This window comes from Choloepus didactylus, chromosome 4 (genome assembly GCF_015220235.1).
Source record: "Choloepus didactylus isolate mChoDid1 chromosome 4, mChoDid1.pri, whole genome shotgun sequence".
Classification (NCBI taxonomy): domain Eukaryota; kingdom Metazoa; phylum Chordata; class Mammalia; order Pilosa; family Megalonychidae; genus Choloepus; species Choloepus didactylus.
Genome location: NC_051310.1, coordinates 130895251 through 130909566, shown reverse-complemented (window position 1 = coordinate 130909566; position 14316 = coordinate 130895251). Strand labels below are relative to the sequence as shown.

The 14316-nt window shown below is 40.2% G+C and overlaps 1 protein-coding gene across 5 annotated transcripts in view; it reads right to left on the bottom strand.

Moving 5' to 3' along the window:
* The window catches only part of ATP8B4 (ATPase phospholipid transporting 8B4 (putative)), a 273488-nt gene extending 260010 nt beyond the window's left edge, over nt 1-13478 (bottom strand). For 2 of the 5 annotated variants that reach the window (XM_037834013.1, XM_037834018.1), the window contains exons 1-2: nt 12838-13028; nt 3031-3102 (exon numbers count right to left, since the gene is read on the bottom strand). In XM_037834013.1, coding sequence (XP_037689941.1) covers nt 3031-3058 — 28 coding nt within the window. In that variant the 5' untranslated portion in view covers nt 3059-3102; nt 12838-13028. The other 3 variants (XM_037834015.1, XM_037834017.1, XM_037834016.1) reach the window with 3 other exon arrangements.
* Between the last annotated feature and the right edge of the window lie 838 nt (nt 13479-14316).

The following is a 14316-nucleotide window of genomic DNA, read 5'->3' as shown; positions in this document are numbered from 1 at the left end:
GGTGGCAAATATACCACTAGTAGTGATGTTTAGTAAAGTATTTTTAAGTTATCATTGCTACTGTAAATTTAAACATCATGTAAATGATGAAAAGGCAAGCTGCTAAAAGAGAAAATGAAAGGAATCCAAGACCTAGATGTTCCAAACTGACTAATCGGCCCCTGAAAGATAGCGAGTGATCTGCTAATGCTCTTGCTTCCTAACAGCCCATCAGGGTCTGCATGGGAGAATATCTGGCCAACTGGGGGGTCAATGCAAAAGTGAGAAAGAAATTGAAGTCAAGGAAACACCCTCAAACAGCACTACCTAGCATATCACAGGGTTCAAAAAGTGTTTGTTGACTGGCTGAATAAGTGAATGAACATTGCGGATTAAAAAAGTCACCAAGGGCTGGGGGAATGCAAGGTAGGGAGTTATTATTTTATCAGTACAGAGTTGCTGTTTGAAGTGATGAAAAGTTTTAGCAATGGATGGTGGTGATGGCAGCACAGCATTGTGAATGCAATTAATACCACTAAACTGTACACTTAAAATGGTTAAAACAGCAAATTTTATTTTATATATACATATATATATATATATATATATATATATATCCACAATAAAACTTTTAGGAAAAAAAGTTCTGTAGTCTATTACCAGAAATACAGAAACTGATATAACCAAAAGATTCATCATTCTCAGTCATATAATGATGCAAATGATGTTGACACATATGTCAGTCCCTTGAGTCATGGGGCCATTATCACAAGCCCAAGAAAAGGGACTGACCTCATCTCTCTCTTCCAGTCAACACCAGGCCAAAATACTTAGCCTCATTATATAGCGATGACTATTTGTCTGTAAAGTGAACTTTAGTTTAAGGAGAATTAGTAAGTTTCATTCCTCACCATAAAATAGTCAATTAACTGCCCATTAAAAAACAAATATTATCTACATAGTATTTGTGCCAAAAAATGTTTAATCCCAATGGGCTAAATCCTAAATCTCAGTGGATTTAACAGTAATCAACTAAGCCAATCTAGAATGTGGGACATTGTACAAAACAGCTAGACTGGATTTTTCCAAAATTCAAAATAATGAAAAACCATTCTAGATTTAAAAGAAAATAAAGGGATTAAAAACCAAATGCAATTGATTGGACACTGTACCAACAATAAAAACCATCTATAGTATCTCTATGAAAGATGTTTTGAGGATAACTGAGGAAAATGTAATATGGAATGTATATTATTGCTATTGCATCAAAGTTACATTTCTTGGGTGTGGTGACGATTTTGAGGTTATGTAGAAGAATGTCCTTTTTTTTAGGAGATGGGTGCTGAGGTATTTGAGGATATCATGATGTCTACAACTTACTTTCAAGTGGTTCAACAATAGCTGCAAAATGTGTGTGTATGTATGTGAGTGTGTGGAGAGAGAGACAGAAACAGAGAAACAGAGAAAAGTAAATGTGGCAAATTAATAATTGTAGAATTTAAATTAAGGGTATATAGGTATTTGTTGTATCATTCTTGCAATTTTTCTATAGGATTGAACATTTTCAAAATAAAAAGTTGGGGGAAAATGTAGAAAAGAATAATATTAAAGAGAAATTGTTAAAAGCATAAAAGATATGTATGATTATATGACTAAGTTTAAAAATAAGTTTCAGGATACTGTACAGCATGATTGCAGTGGGGGATATATACTTGACGAATATACACAAATACACTGAAAGAGAACGCTGTGATTGCTGTTATCTAAAGTTGTACAAAATGCCAGCTTCAAGTGCTTATCTCTGGGTTGCAGGATTGTAGTCACTTCTGTCATCTTATTTTTAGTTACCCAAAATTGCCCACTTTCCTGTAAATGCATCCTATATGTGTAAGTCACTTTAAAAGAGTCAGATCTGGACATTAGATCACTACCTTAACATCTCAAAAACCCATGACATTCAGTCCTGTTGGAAAAATGGACCTCTTAAAGCTGGTGAATCTTATATTTATGCTATTAAGTTGATACCAGTGACTTGAGTGTAAATAAATTGTTTAAGTGTAAATAAATAAATTTGAAAAAGAAAAACAAAATGATCACAATAATCCTAGACTCTTAGTTTGGCATTGGGAATATGAAAATATTGCCCCAGAGGGTATAACTAATGGCCTATGGGTAGAACTACATTGAGACAGATTTCAGCTCATTATGAGGCTGAATGTTGCAATGAGTAAGTGTCCAACAAGGGAACAGATGGCATCATGAAATAATTGCTGTCAAGGAAGGTCAACTACCTGTCAGGGATGTTATTAGAAGGAAGGACAGGGCATTAGATAAACTCTAATCCAGCCTTTAGTCTGTAAAAAGCCTTATGGTTAACAATAAAGAAAATGGCAGAAATAAGTGGGATACATCTCCGCTGAAGGAAAAACTACGTAATAGTCTGTTCCTGACTAACTGAAGACAAAAGAGAAGATCAATACTCTCTGACTGGTGTGCTACATCAGAGAAAAGAATATTATTAATACTGTCCAGCTACTCCAATTACTCAACCAAAAACACACAAAGTGTATTTCATGCCAACATGACCCAAAATTAATTCCAACTGCTTTAAATCTTGATATATTCAAACAAGGGAATGCTGCTTTGAAATAAAAAAAATTAAGTACAAACTACTGATACATCAACTATCTGGATGTTTGTTACAAACTTTATCCTGAGCAAAGGATGTAAGACAAGAGAATATATATATAGTGTAATTCCATTTATACTAATTTCAAGAACAGTCCAAACTGACCTGATAGAAATCAGCAGGTGGTTGTGGGGGAGGAGTATAGGGGAAATGACTGGAAAGGGGCACAGGGGACCTTTCTGGGGTGACAGAAATGTTCTATGTCTTGTTTTGGGGTGGTAGTTACACAGGTATATACAATCATCAAAACTCGTTGAACTGTACACGTAAGATCTGTGTGCTTTGTTTATAAAATTATACTTCCATTAAAAAAATATTTTTTTTTTAATTTCTGTAAGTCACCTGAAGAACTCAATACTTACCAAGCGATTTCTTTTTACTGCCGAACATTATTGCACCAGATTTCTTTTCACCAGGCCACAACAGTTGACCTACTTAAGGAGAAAGGAGAAGAGCACAAATTAGTATCTGAAAAATGCTCACTAACTATAAATTTACGTCTTTTAACTTTCTTCCTAGTTAAGTTTAGATGACTAGGAAATCTTGACATAATTTATCAGGCTTAAATGTAACCAGATAAGAATAATGGTTGTACAGAGAGAATCTGTATCATAGAGTCTATATAGAAAAACTCAAAATAAGCTAAAGTATGACATTCAGTTTGACCATAAAATTAAGCCAAATTTTCTAATATATGCTAAACCCAGGGAATCAGAATCTCTCAGAGGTAAGGTTCCAGCATCTGCCTTTTTTCCAAATGCCAGAGCTGATTCTTTTGCACAACCAGAGCCAAGAGCCACAGCTAAACTGCACGAGCTACCTGGAAGAGGAAATTATTGACCAGACTCTAGAGAAACAAAATTCAATTCAAAACTTTTCCTCAAGTTATTATCATGTGTGAAGTCTTCTCCAGGTCATTCCACAAGGGCCAGAATAATTTATTACTGTCTTTCATTTTTTTCCCTACATGTGCTCTAATTAAAGATTTAGAATGAATAAATAAAGGGGCAGACAAATGATTTCAAATATTCAGAACACAATAGACCATGGAATTGAACCCAGGGCACCTTTGCAAATACATGACAGGGTAGGTAGAGGCACTGAATGTGTGTTCTTTTAGTAACAAGTAGAAAAGACATGTTTGCATCCTGCTCAGAGAAGTGGTGGGGCAGGAAGTATGAAATCTATGTAAAGAAGTTGTCCAGTCATATGCAGACCAGAGGAAGGGAAAACCAATGCTTATGGCTTAGTAGTTAAAAGAAAAGGGGTCACAGGAGAAGTTCATCAACACTCACTTCTCCACTACAAATCTCCTGAAGTGTAAAAGCCTGAAATCACCAATAGTTGTCCCTGGAAATCCACTACCTTGTCATGTCCCCAGATCCTGGAGTTCCTATCCACCACCTCCAGGAAAAGCAGCAGGCTGCAAAGGGTACAACCATCCCTGGGATGTGCCTGACAAACAGGACCACTGACATTTTGTGAGACCCTAGGGCCCAGGAAATTAAAACTGGTCAATCCAAGCAAGAAGATGGGGGTGCTGCTGCCAGGTGCTGCTAGGAGCAGGGCTAGGCCCTCAACTACAACCCACCAGGAGCTCCCCTGTCCTTCCCCTCATGCCTTCCATCAACTGCCACCACAGCTGCCCAAGACCGCCTCTCCTACCCCTCAGTCCTCCCGCTCCCCATCCTCAGGCAACAGGTTGTCTCTGAGAAATGCCTACTGACCAATGATGCCTTCTCCCCTGCCTTCCTTATAACAGGTCCCCCTTGCTCCAGCATTGGTTGTCTATACACACTGAAGCCAGTCATCTTTACAAATGGTAAATGGCATCATGTCACTCCCCTGTTTAAAACCCTCTGATCACTCCCATTAGCCTTGGAAAATAGACCAAATTCTAACATGACTCCTAGGGCACTCCACAAGCTGGTCCCTGCTCATCTATCTAGCTTAATTTCTCATTGTTCTCCTTCACTGCCCCTATGCCTCCTTGAATCCCATCAAATCTACACTCTAAAAGCACTCAACTAAGCTTCTTTCATTGTCAGGGCCTTAACCATCTACCCTCATCTCCAACCACTTCACCTGAGCAATGCCTATACTCATCTTTCTGATGTCAATTCACACATATCTTCCTCCAGCAAGCCTTCTCTGACCCATCCCTCCCAAATCAAGGCTAGGAACCACTCCTGTGTGTTCCCACACAGCCTGGCACTTCCCATGTCAGAGCCTCTGTCACTCTAGAATGCATTTGCCTAAATTGCTGACTGTCTCCCCAATGGACGACAAACTCCATTCATGCAGGGGACTCATCTGTCTGACTCACAGTTGTATCTCCTTGTCTAATGAGTGCCAGCACATAGAAATGCTTGATAAATATTTGCTGAATGAAATTTGAACAAAAAATGAATGACATTTTTTCAGTTTCTATGAGGGCATTCAGATTCTAAAAGGCCCTTCTCTTTTAGCAACTATTGCCTCCAATCCCATGTTCCCAAGTGCCAGAATGTCCTAGATCAGCTTTCCCAACCTGGAGGCCATCACGGCTTTCTTGACTGCTCCTTCCCTCTTGCTGGTCCCCATTCTCCTTTCTACCTCCATCTCCAGCCTAGGAAGATCCTCAAATAATGAGTAAAATTTGATTAGCAATAGGAGAATTGCAGGTAATTGAAGAGCATGAGAAAAAAAAGGAAGAAATAAGCACATCTCTGGAGGAGTTAGACAATGAGGAGGCACTATATCTTATAGCTGTAAAAGAAGAGCTGCCAAAAAGATTTGTTTGAGGTATGGCCTTCCTGTGGAAAATACTATGAACAAAGTGGGTTTTCATCCCTAATTGACTTTCTTCATTCCAAAGAACAGTCACTACAACAGACACAAGATGGCAGAAGAGGGGAGGATGAATGAATTCTGCGGTAACAACGACTTTGTACCATCTGCCCAGAGGGTAAAAGCTCATCGGTACCTTCTAAGCTAACTTGTTAGGGCTTGAACATTCTCTCTCGGGACTAAGTCAACATGTTCTGATTTCATGGGCTCAGAGTCCCTGGAGCAGGGGATAGGAAGAACAATTCTTTGAGCAAGATGGCAAAAAGGACTCTACGCCCTGACAGGTGGCAATGAGAAGGCAAGCAGAACATAGAAATTCAATCTCTCAGAAAATTAATGAGTATTGGCCACTGGCCAACTTGTCCTTTCTCCTTATCAGTTTGCTAAGTTAGTTTGAGAGATTGGTATAACATATAACCAGTATGAAAGATGAAACTAAACATAATTGTGTAATTAAAAAGCTATCTGAAGAGTAACCATCATGTAACCCCATCCCGCTCTCATTTTAGATCTTCCTGCAAACACTTCTCTTTTGTTCAAATATAAAGCAATACCATATCCTTCTAAATTTATTTTTAAACCATACAAGCATTTCATTACTTTTAATTACCTAATACCACTTTCCAAAGTGTCTTTTAGACCTTCTGTTTTGAAGATATGAAATCAGTCTATTTTTAAAATTTTAGTCACTTTTGCTTTTGTAGAAAATATTCTCTACTTCAGAATTCATCAGAGTGATAATATAATCACCATTATATGAATTTAAAAAATTTTTATGTAAGATTTTTAGTTATTTCTTATGGTCTTATCCAAGTGTTTTTACTAAGACATAAAGTTACAACCAAAACTTAAGGATTGACATTTGAGTCTGTGTTTTCATCAATCTAATCTTTTCCTTGAAACTGTGGCAACTCAGGGATATTTTATGGAGGATATGTTCATAGTAATATAGCAAATTCTAGCTTAAATTTGAGGAAGTAAAATTTAGACCTTTCATTCTTGCACATTTATTAACTCACCAAAATGTGCCAGCTGGCACTGGCTCCACCTCTAAAGAATGCTGAAGTAAAGAAAAAAATCATCTTTTGTTGAACTTTTGGACTGATGAAGGTCTAAGGAAATAGAGTAAATAAAATCGGGCAAGAGAAACAGGTTTGCTGAAATGAAATCTACTCTAGAAATAGGATTAGGATTTTAAAATTCAACTGTTACCCGTGCTGAAGCAAGCAATAATTAACATGAATAAGTATCTAAATCATTCCAAAGCAAAGAAATGCATAAAGAAAAGCTTCTGGGTAGGTCAAATCTTACCCTAGGCTCCACCTTAGCAAGGGATTAAAACGGTGGTTTCCTTGTATGAAAGTTCTAGTGGGTTTTTATAAGAAAGAGAGGTGTAGGAAAAGTAAGAAGAGAGAGGAAGGTAACAGAAATAATGGCTAAGAGTTTTACATATATTAATTCATTTAAAAAGGCAATTACTAATTTTTTGAAAAGGTTGGAGGTTAAACTTCCATAAAGAATTTATTTTTTTTTTTTTTTTACAGAAAAGTAAAGTTTAGGTTTTAAATCTTGGTCACAGAAAATAATGCTTCTAATAAAAGAAATGGCAAAGTCAAAAGAGGATGCCAGTTTGTACAGGGAAAATAAAGAGTATAGTTTCAAACACCTTGAGATTGAGGTAAAAACAAGACATCCAAGTTGGACATGCTACTGAAGCAGCTATGGGGAAGGGGGCATCCTGGCCGTGTCACGATTCTGCAAGAAGGACTTTCCTTATGGCAAAAATGGATGTACCTAGGTGCCAGTGACTCACTGCTTTAAGCAAAGGATTAAAATGGAGATACCCTGTAATGAACTGAGGCCTTCAATAATCAGGTTATTACAGCTAATTCCCCCTGCTCCAATGCCATGCTCACCAAGCAACCTGCTGATAATAACTTGCTTTCCCACAACAGTCTGCCCACAGGGAAAGAATGCACTAGTCCTGCTGAAGTGAACATTCTGGTCCTCCTGACAGTTACAGTGCATGCTATAAATTAATAAACTGTCACTGTTATTTATATCATCAGTATCCTGAACTATATTAGTCTTCCTTAGAAAGATCGATCTGTTTTTGGTATGCTCATGAATTATGGTCCTAAGTTTACAGGACAAAAATCCCACCCTGGCCATGGTGAACTCCCCATGAGACTTCTAAGGAACATTCTGCTGAGCCTCTCAAAAGACAGAAGGATGCGGTGGTTGGAAGTTCATCCTTTGAAGTTGAACAGCCCTGGTCTTGGATCCCTTCTTTTTCCACTAACTAGCTACGGAGCCTGGGGCAAATACGCTCTCTGGGCCTCAGAACACGCTTGGATGAGCTGTTGGGGTCGAGGGACACACGAGAGTGCTTATCAGATGTGAGTTTTGATCTTGAAAGCAGCCCTCTGAACTTTCTTCGTCAGCGTACCTACATAAATGTCAGGATGAAATGAGAGCAATGAATGTAACTTCTTCAAGATGTTCAGGAGTAAAAGAAGGGAGAGAATTGCAAAAGGGTAATGAGACTTTCAAGAGAACACGTTTAAGGTGGGGAGGTGGGGGCATTGGGATACTCCAACAAGGCAGAACCCGTGGAAAGAGAAAGAGAGAAAATATGAGGTAGAGTGATGGAAAGGCAAAGGAATAGGGGGAGATTGGAAAAGAAAGGGGAAAGGAAGGGGCCAGGGCAACTGAGAATGAGAAAGATGCAGTCAAGGCCGGAAGAGTGGCATGGGGCAGATTCCTCGTGGCTCTCCTTACTTGCCTGGAACCCTGCCAGGGTAAGTCCCAACCTGCCCCTCTGCCTTCTCAGAAGCTAGAGAGGAAACAGTGTTCCCAATGGGTGAATCCTCTAGCTCCGTTGAGCAGAGATATCTCCAGTTCTCAGGACTCAAGGACGTGATGGAGCAAGGAGGAAAAGAATCAAGGCAGCTTCATTGAGCCCAGCCCCAGATCACACCTCTACCTCTTTTTTCCTTTTATTCTTCATTCTCTCTTCTGTACTCCTTCCCCTCCTCTTTCTCCAACTCTGCTTTCTCTTCCTCTTTGGTGGCAGAGAAACCCCTTTTAGGACAAGGAGATTCAAATTCCAGCTTGGATACTTTCTATCTGGTATTATTTGGGGCATGTCACTTAGCCTTCCTAAGGCTCAATTTCCAAATCTGTAAAATAGAGACAATAATGCCTTCCTCCCAGAGCTGTTGTGAGGTTAAATATACATGGGGTGTTCCATAAAAATCTCTTTCCTTCTCCCTACCTCTTTTGCTCCCCAGTTTGCCTTTTCTCTCTTATTCCCTCTCTCTTTCTCCTCTTTGAATCCCTGTTTCTGTAACTTTTCTTCGTATTTCTCACTGGGGCACTTGCTTCCCACACCAACTCGCCTTCTCTATGAGGTCTCTCCCAAACAGGAGTGGAGGTAGGGGGGCTGCCTGGGGGGCAGCATCACTGTGGGCTTATGTGAACCTTGGAACTTCCACCTACTGGAGCAGTTGTGGGGAATGAGGATGAGGGAAGGGAACTTCTCTCCTCTTTGGCCCTGTACCTTCTCTGGTCCTAACCTTGGCCCTTTCCTCCCTCAGGCCCTGGGTTCCCAGAGGTTGAAGAACAGGGTGTCAGAGAGTCCTTCTGTCCCTGATCATGGTCATCTTACAGTCACACCTGCTGGCAACCCTGCCCACCATCCCCAGAACATTACCTGGGTTCCCCACACCAGGTCCCTGAGGAGCAAGTGAGGTAGGGACCTGAATGCAGCTCTAGAACCCCAGAGAAGGCAGATCCTGGTGGAGCAGGGAAATCTCTCCCTTGGTAGGTGAGAGCAGTGAGTGCAAGAGGGAGGCTGCTCAGGGAGAAGCCCAGACTTCTATCTGTCAAGTGTGTAGCTTTGGGTGTGAGGGGTGTAGATAATGTTTTAATCTTATTTGGTGTCAGTGACAGCTACCAAGAGCCACAGTGCTTGTAGATGTTGGACAAAAGTAGAAGTGAAAAAAATTTAAACCCATGTGGGTGTGGGTGTGTGGGTGTGTGTGTGTGTGTGTGTGTGACAGAGAGAGAGAGAGATGGTTACTACAAGAAAATTATGTCTAATTACACCTAATGATAAATTATTTATTTTCCCATATAATGTATTTCAGATTAATTTTGTGTTGAGTTCTCATGTCAATACTGAAGTTTTTATATTCTGCTAGGCGTGCAGCAGTTACTCAAGCGATGGGAACAACTGCTTCTCTTGTTGATCCCCCACTCACTTTCCTCCTTGGTGTCCTGATGTCCTATTCTCTACCTTTTCTTTTCCTTTTCTACCCTGCTCTTGCTGCCTCTTTTGTGCATTTTCCCTTCCTTCTCCTCATTCTCCCCATTCTCTCCTGGACATGCCTCTTCTGATTTAGTCATGTTCCTTCCCCTTCTCACTTCCCTATTCTTCCACCAGTGCTAGAGTCAGACTGATGGGTTTGGTCCCCTTAACTCTGTTCCCTTGAGCAATTTCCCCTCCCCTCTAAGCCCCATTTTTCTCATCTGTAAACAAGGACCATCAGAGTAAATCATAGGATTGTAAGGGAAACTAAAAGAGATCATGCATGTTAAGAATTTAGTGCAGTGCCTCCTGCTCAATAAAAGAGGACTATTCTTATTTTTATTTTAAAAATGTATTTTTGACTCTCCACAACATGTAGAAACCTCCTGACATATTTGAGAGCCATCTCCTCTCCCTACAGAAGTTCAATCACAAAACACTGATCAGGTACCTCTTCTATGTCAGACTCTGGGCTGGGCATGGGGGTTGGCAACGATGCATTGGGCCTTATCCCTGGCCTTCAAAAGTCCACAGTCTGGGGAAGATGAGAAAAGACAGCGACAAAGAAAGATGATTAGAATAGCCCAGGCAGGTTTATGCTGGAAGGAGGAGCTGGGAACTGTGGAGACAGAGAGGTGGGAGTCACCAAGCCTGCTTTGCAGAGCCTGCTAAGACCTCACAGCTGGTGATTCTGGGGTGACTCTTTTTAAAAGGAAAAGAAGGAAAGTTCGGTAAGGAAAACAAGGTAAGGACAGGCAAAAGGAACAACATGTGGAAAGACCAAGTGTTGTGAAAGGTCAGGGAAGATTTGGGGAGCAGCAAAACTCACGGTGACCAGAGCATAGCGTTCATGGGTGATATGGACTGGTGAGATAGACAAGAGGTAGATTTGGAAAGGAGTCATCATGTCCATCATCTTCATCATCATCACTACCATTTACTGGTATTTAACTTGGTGCTAGGCACTTGACATCATTAACTCATTAATCCTGCAAAACTCTATGGGCAGGAACTTTCATTATCCCCATTTTATAAATGAGGTGACAGAGAGCCTTGCTATGGTCAAAGCCCTGTGGTTCATCCTGCAGGGAATGCGAAGGCAGAAGGGAACGTTAAGTGGAAAGTTATGACCACAATCCAGCCTCCCTTGTCTGCTGTCGTTGCTCCCTTGTGTCCCTCTATGCCAGTCTGGAGTTTTTTAAGAGGTGACTTCCACAGCATGGACTCAGAGATGGGGGAGCAGTGACAACATCCTAGAAATGTTTCTGCAGTTGAATTGACAGAGTTTATAAAACGGTCCATATGTTGGGATGCAGGACAAGGAAGAATCTGTGGTGACTTTTAGGTTTCTGGCTGGGGACACTGAGGGAACAGAGGTGCATTAACTAAAATGACAGGGGAGAGGAGAAGAAGGTGGCAGAGCAGGAACAGGAACTGGGTGAGAGAATAAGAAACTCAGTTTGAGGACGTTGGGCTTCCAATGCCTCTTACGGTTGGAAATATCTTCATCGCTGAAGAAGACAGACTGATTTGTAGACCTGGAATCATAGACATATAAGGAAGCCTCAAAGTCAATGGGAGCGGATGATCTCACCCAGGGAGAACAAGAACAAGGGGAGGTGAGGACAGAGGATGAAGATGCAGCCAATAAAATCGGACAAGGAACAGAGTCCTAAGGAACCCTCACTCTCAAAAGAAGAGTCAGAGGAAGAAACATTGAAATGAATGCTGTAGCATTCCCTTTTCCTCTATGCAACTAAGCACCAGCTCCTGACACACAATAGGTGCTCAATGAACTTTAGTTGAATAAAGAAAAGGCAAGAGGAAAGAAAGGTTACCTCAAAGTAAGGACAGAACATGTTTCCAAAAGTACAATGGTCAACAATATTTAATATTGCCAAGAAGCCAAGTAAAACTTTAGGCATGTGCTACAAACTACAAAAAGGGTAGGCAATTAGTATGTTACCATTTTCTCTGACATCTTATCATGAGAAATCCTGAAAACAAACACTAGCTTCTAATTCTTCTGCATGTAATACAAACAATCTAAACATTTTAAAACATAAAAATCAAGAATCTTATTTCAAGGAGAGGTATAATTCCAACTCACTTTAAATGTCAGGTTAAGTCTTTCCCTACTAAATGAAATTTTCCAATCTGCCATGAAAGAAATAAATATAATCATCCTGTTTGCTAAACACAAAAAATCACTTGGTCCCGTATTTTTAAAGAGTCATGCATGATAAAACAATAGAAAAACAAAAGAATAGATAAACAAAGGTTAAAAGACATCATTCTGAATTTACGTTTTGCAGTAAAGGCTATGATGGAGGAACGCTGGGCAAAAGGTGAGTCTTCATGGACTCAGGTGTTGTAATCCCATAAGCCATTCTGTTTTTCCTCATCTATCTAATAAAACATTAGCCCCCAGTCAGTGTTGCTCACCAACCACCTTTTTCTTCAAAACAGCTCACTGTTAACCAGAGACCTGAGACACTTTCATGTCAATCAGCAAAACAGCTGGAAGGTCAATTTTTCTATTCAGACAAATCTTAGCACTGAGAACATAGCCCTCAAGCCTCGGAGGAATGGCTTAGTGACAAACTGTTCATCTTAAAAGCATGAATTGATGATAGAATAAACAGTATCTTGAATAGTTCACTAGATACAAATCCCCTGGAAGAAAATAAAACGAACTACTCCCAAAGGAAGTGACAGAGACCTATGAATATAGAAGAAATGGACATTTATGCTACTCCCATCAGTTATTTAAAAGATGATACTAACAGAATAATTACATTTCAAAGGAAAAAAGAAAACATCTTATCTCCCATCTCCAACTAACTTCCCCCAACTTATTTTTTAATAAGATGGGAATAACAGAGAATATTTGCTAAACTTCAACTGCACAGAAGATCAAAACAGAAAAACAAAACAGGAATCTGGAAAAGAGAAACAGAAAGTCGAACCGCCCAGAGCTAACTCCCCTCTTAATCTCTCTAACCAGTGACTGTTCCCGCCTACTCACCTCGACGTGGACTAACCCTCTCCCCAAAAGGGAGATTTCCCAGCAGTGCAGGAGGATCAAATTGGTATCCACCCCATGACCGTATCGATGAGGAAAGCAAGGCTATACCAAAAGCTCTTCTTACATAGAAAACAAACTGGGTCTCTTGAGGGCATTCTTGAAAACCTGAGATCAACTCCCGGAAAAACACTCTTTGCCCACTTACCAGTACAGGAAGCTGCTAGATGGCTAACAGCATCTCTCACCAGAAAAAGAGGAAGACGTTACAGGAAACCAGCTTCGCTACCACTGAGGAACTGGGGGAGACAAAGCCTCCTTGGAAAAATGCTGAAACCCCATAAGAGCCTCTCCTCCCGTAGTCGACTGCTCCTGCTGCCAAGGCAGAACTGGTTAATCTTGAAGAAACAAAAGGAAATTCCCAAGAGGCTGGCTTCTGGAGGATAGCTTCTTTTGTGGGAACCAAGAGTTCAAAAGGATGGAAGTGGACAATTGAAGGGGACACCAGCTACCATGTCTGCTTATCCAAACTTCTACTAGCTCTCAAATGAGGGAGAGATGCAAACATCTTTGGAGTTCTCTCCTGTTTTTCCCAGTGATGAAGGAATTAGCAATGGGATCTTTTTTAATCATCACAGAGGGAGTTGAGCTCTCCTATGGATGAGAGGTGAGCACACTCAAGCAGTATTTAACATGCAGAGCAGTGGCACTTCTTCTTTCCCAACATCCTTAATTTCAACTCAGAGGAAGCAAACATTAACCCTGAGGAGGCCAGAGAAAAATTCGCATAGGAAATAGATTTAAACATTTTAGTTTCGCATCACTATGAGGGGGTTCTGGTTTTTAAGGTGGGATTCGATGGGAACAATATATTTTGGGTTGTGTACATTTATTAAAAGAAGGGTTGTGCCTTTTTTAAACCATTTGCAAAGCCATTTAGGGATTTTCCAGAAGTTGCATCAGATTTGCCAGTTAAGCACTGAAACCAAGTATGTTTTAATCATGTCTCTAAAACCAGAGCAAGCTGATCCCCGGTGCATCCTCAATTCCACTCTCATAGAAAATCCTTGTTCTGGGTCCTCAGATTGTCACAGAGAGCAAGGTCAGAAAGAAAAAGACAGTCTTTCCCTACCAAGGCTCCATAGTAGCAAGAAACTGCATATTTCTTGAAACAAAGATGATGGGTTTTTTCTTTGTGTGATAAAGAGGACCAAGAGGCAAAAATTTCTAAAAACACACAAAATCAAAAATAATTAATTAAAAAATTGATGTAGACTTTAAACGCTTTTTGACCCATCAGATTGGCAAATATCATAAGTTTGAGATTCCCCATTGTTGAAGAAGATATGAGGAAATCAGCGCCCTCTCCTACACTGTTAGTGAAAGTACAAATTGGTAAAATATTTGCAAGGTAAACTTAGTAGTGCCTATCAAATATTTAAATGTGTATATTTCCATCTCTTAGGAATTTACCTTACAGAT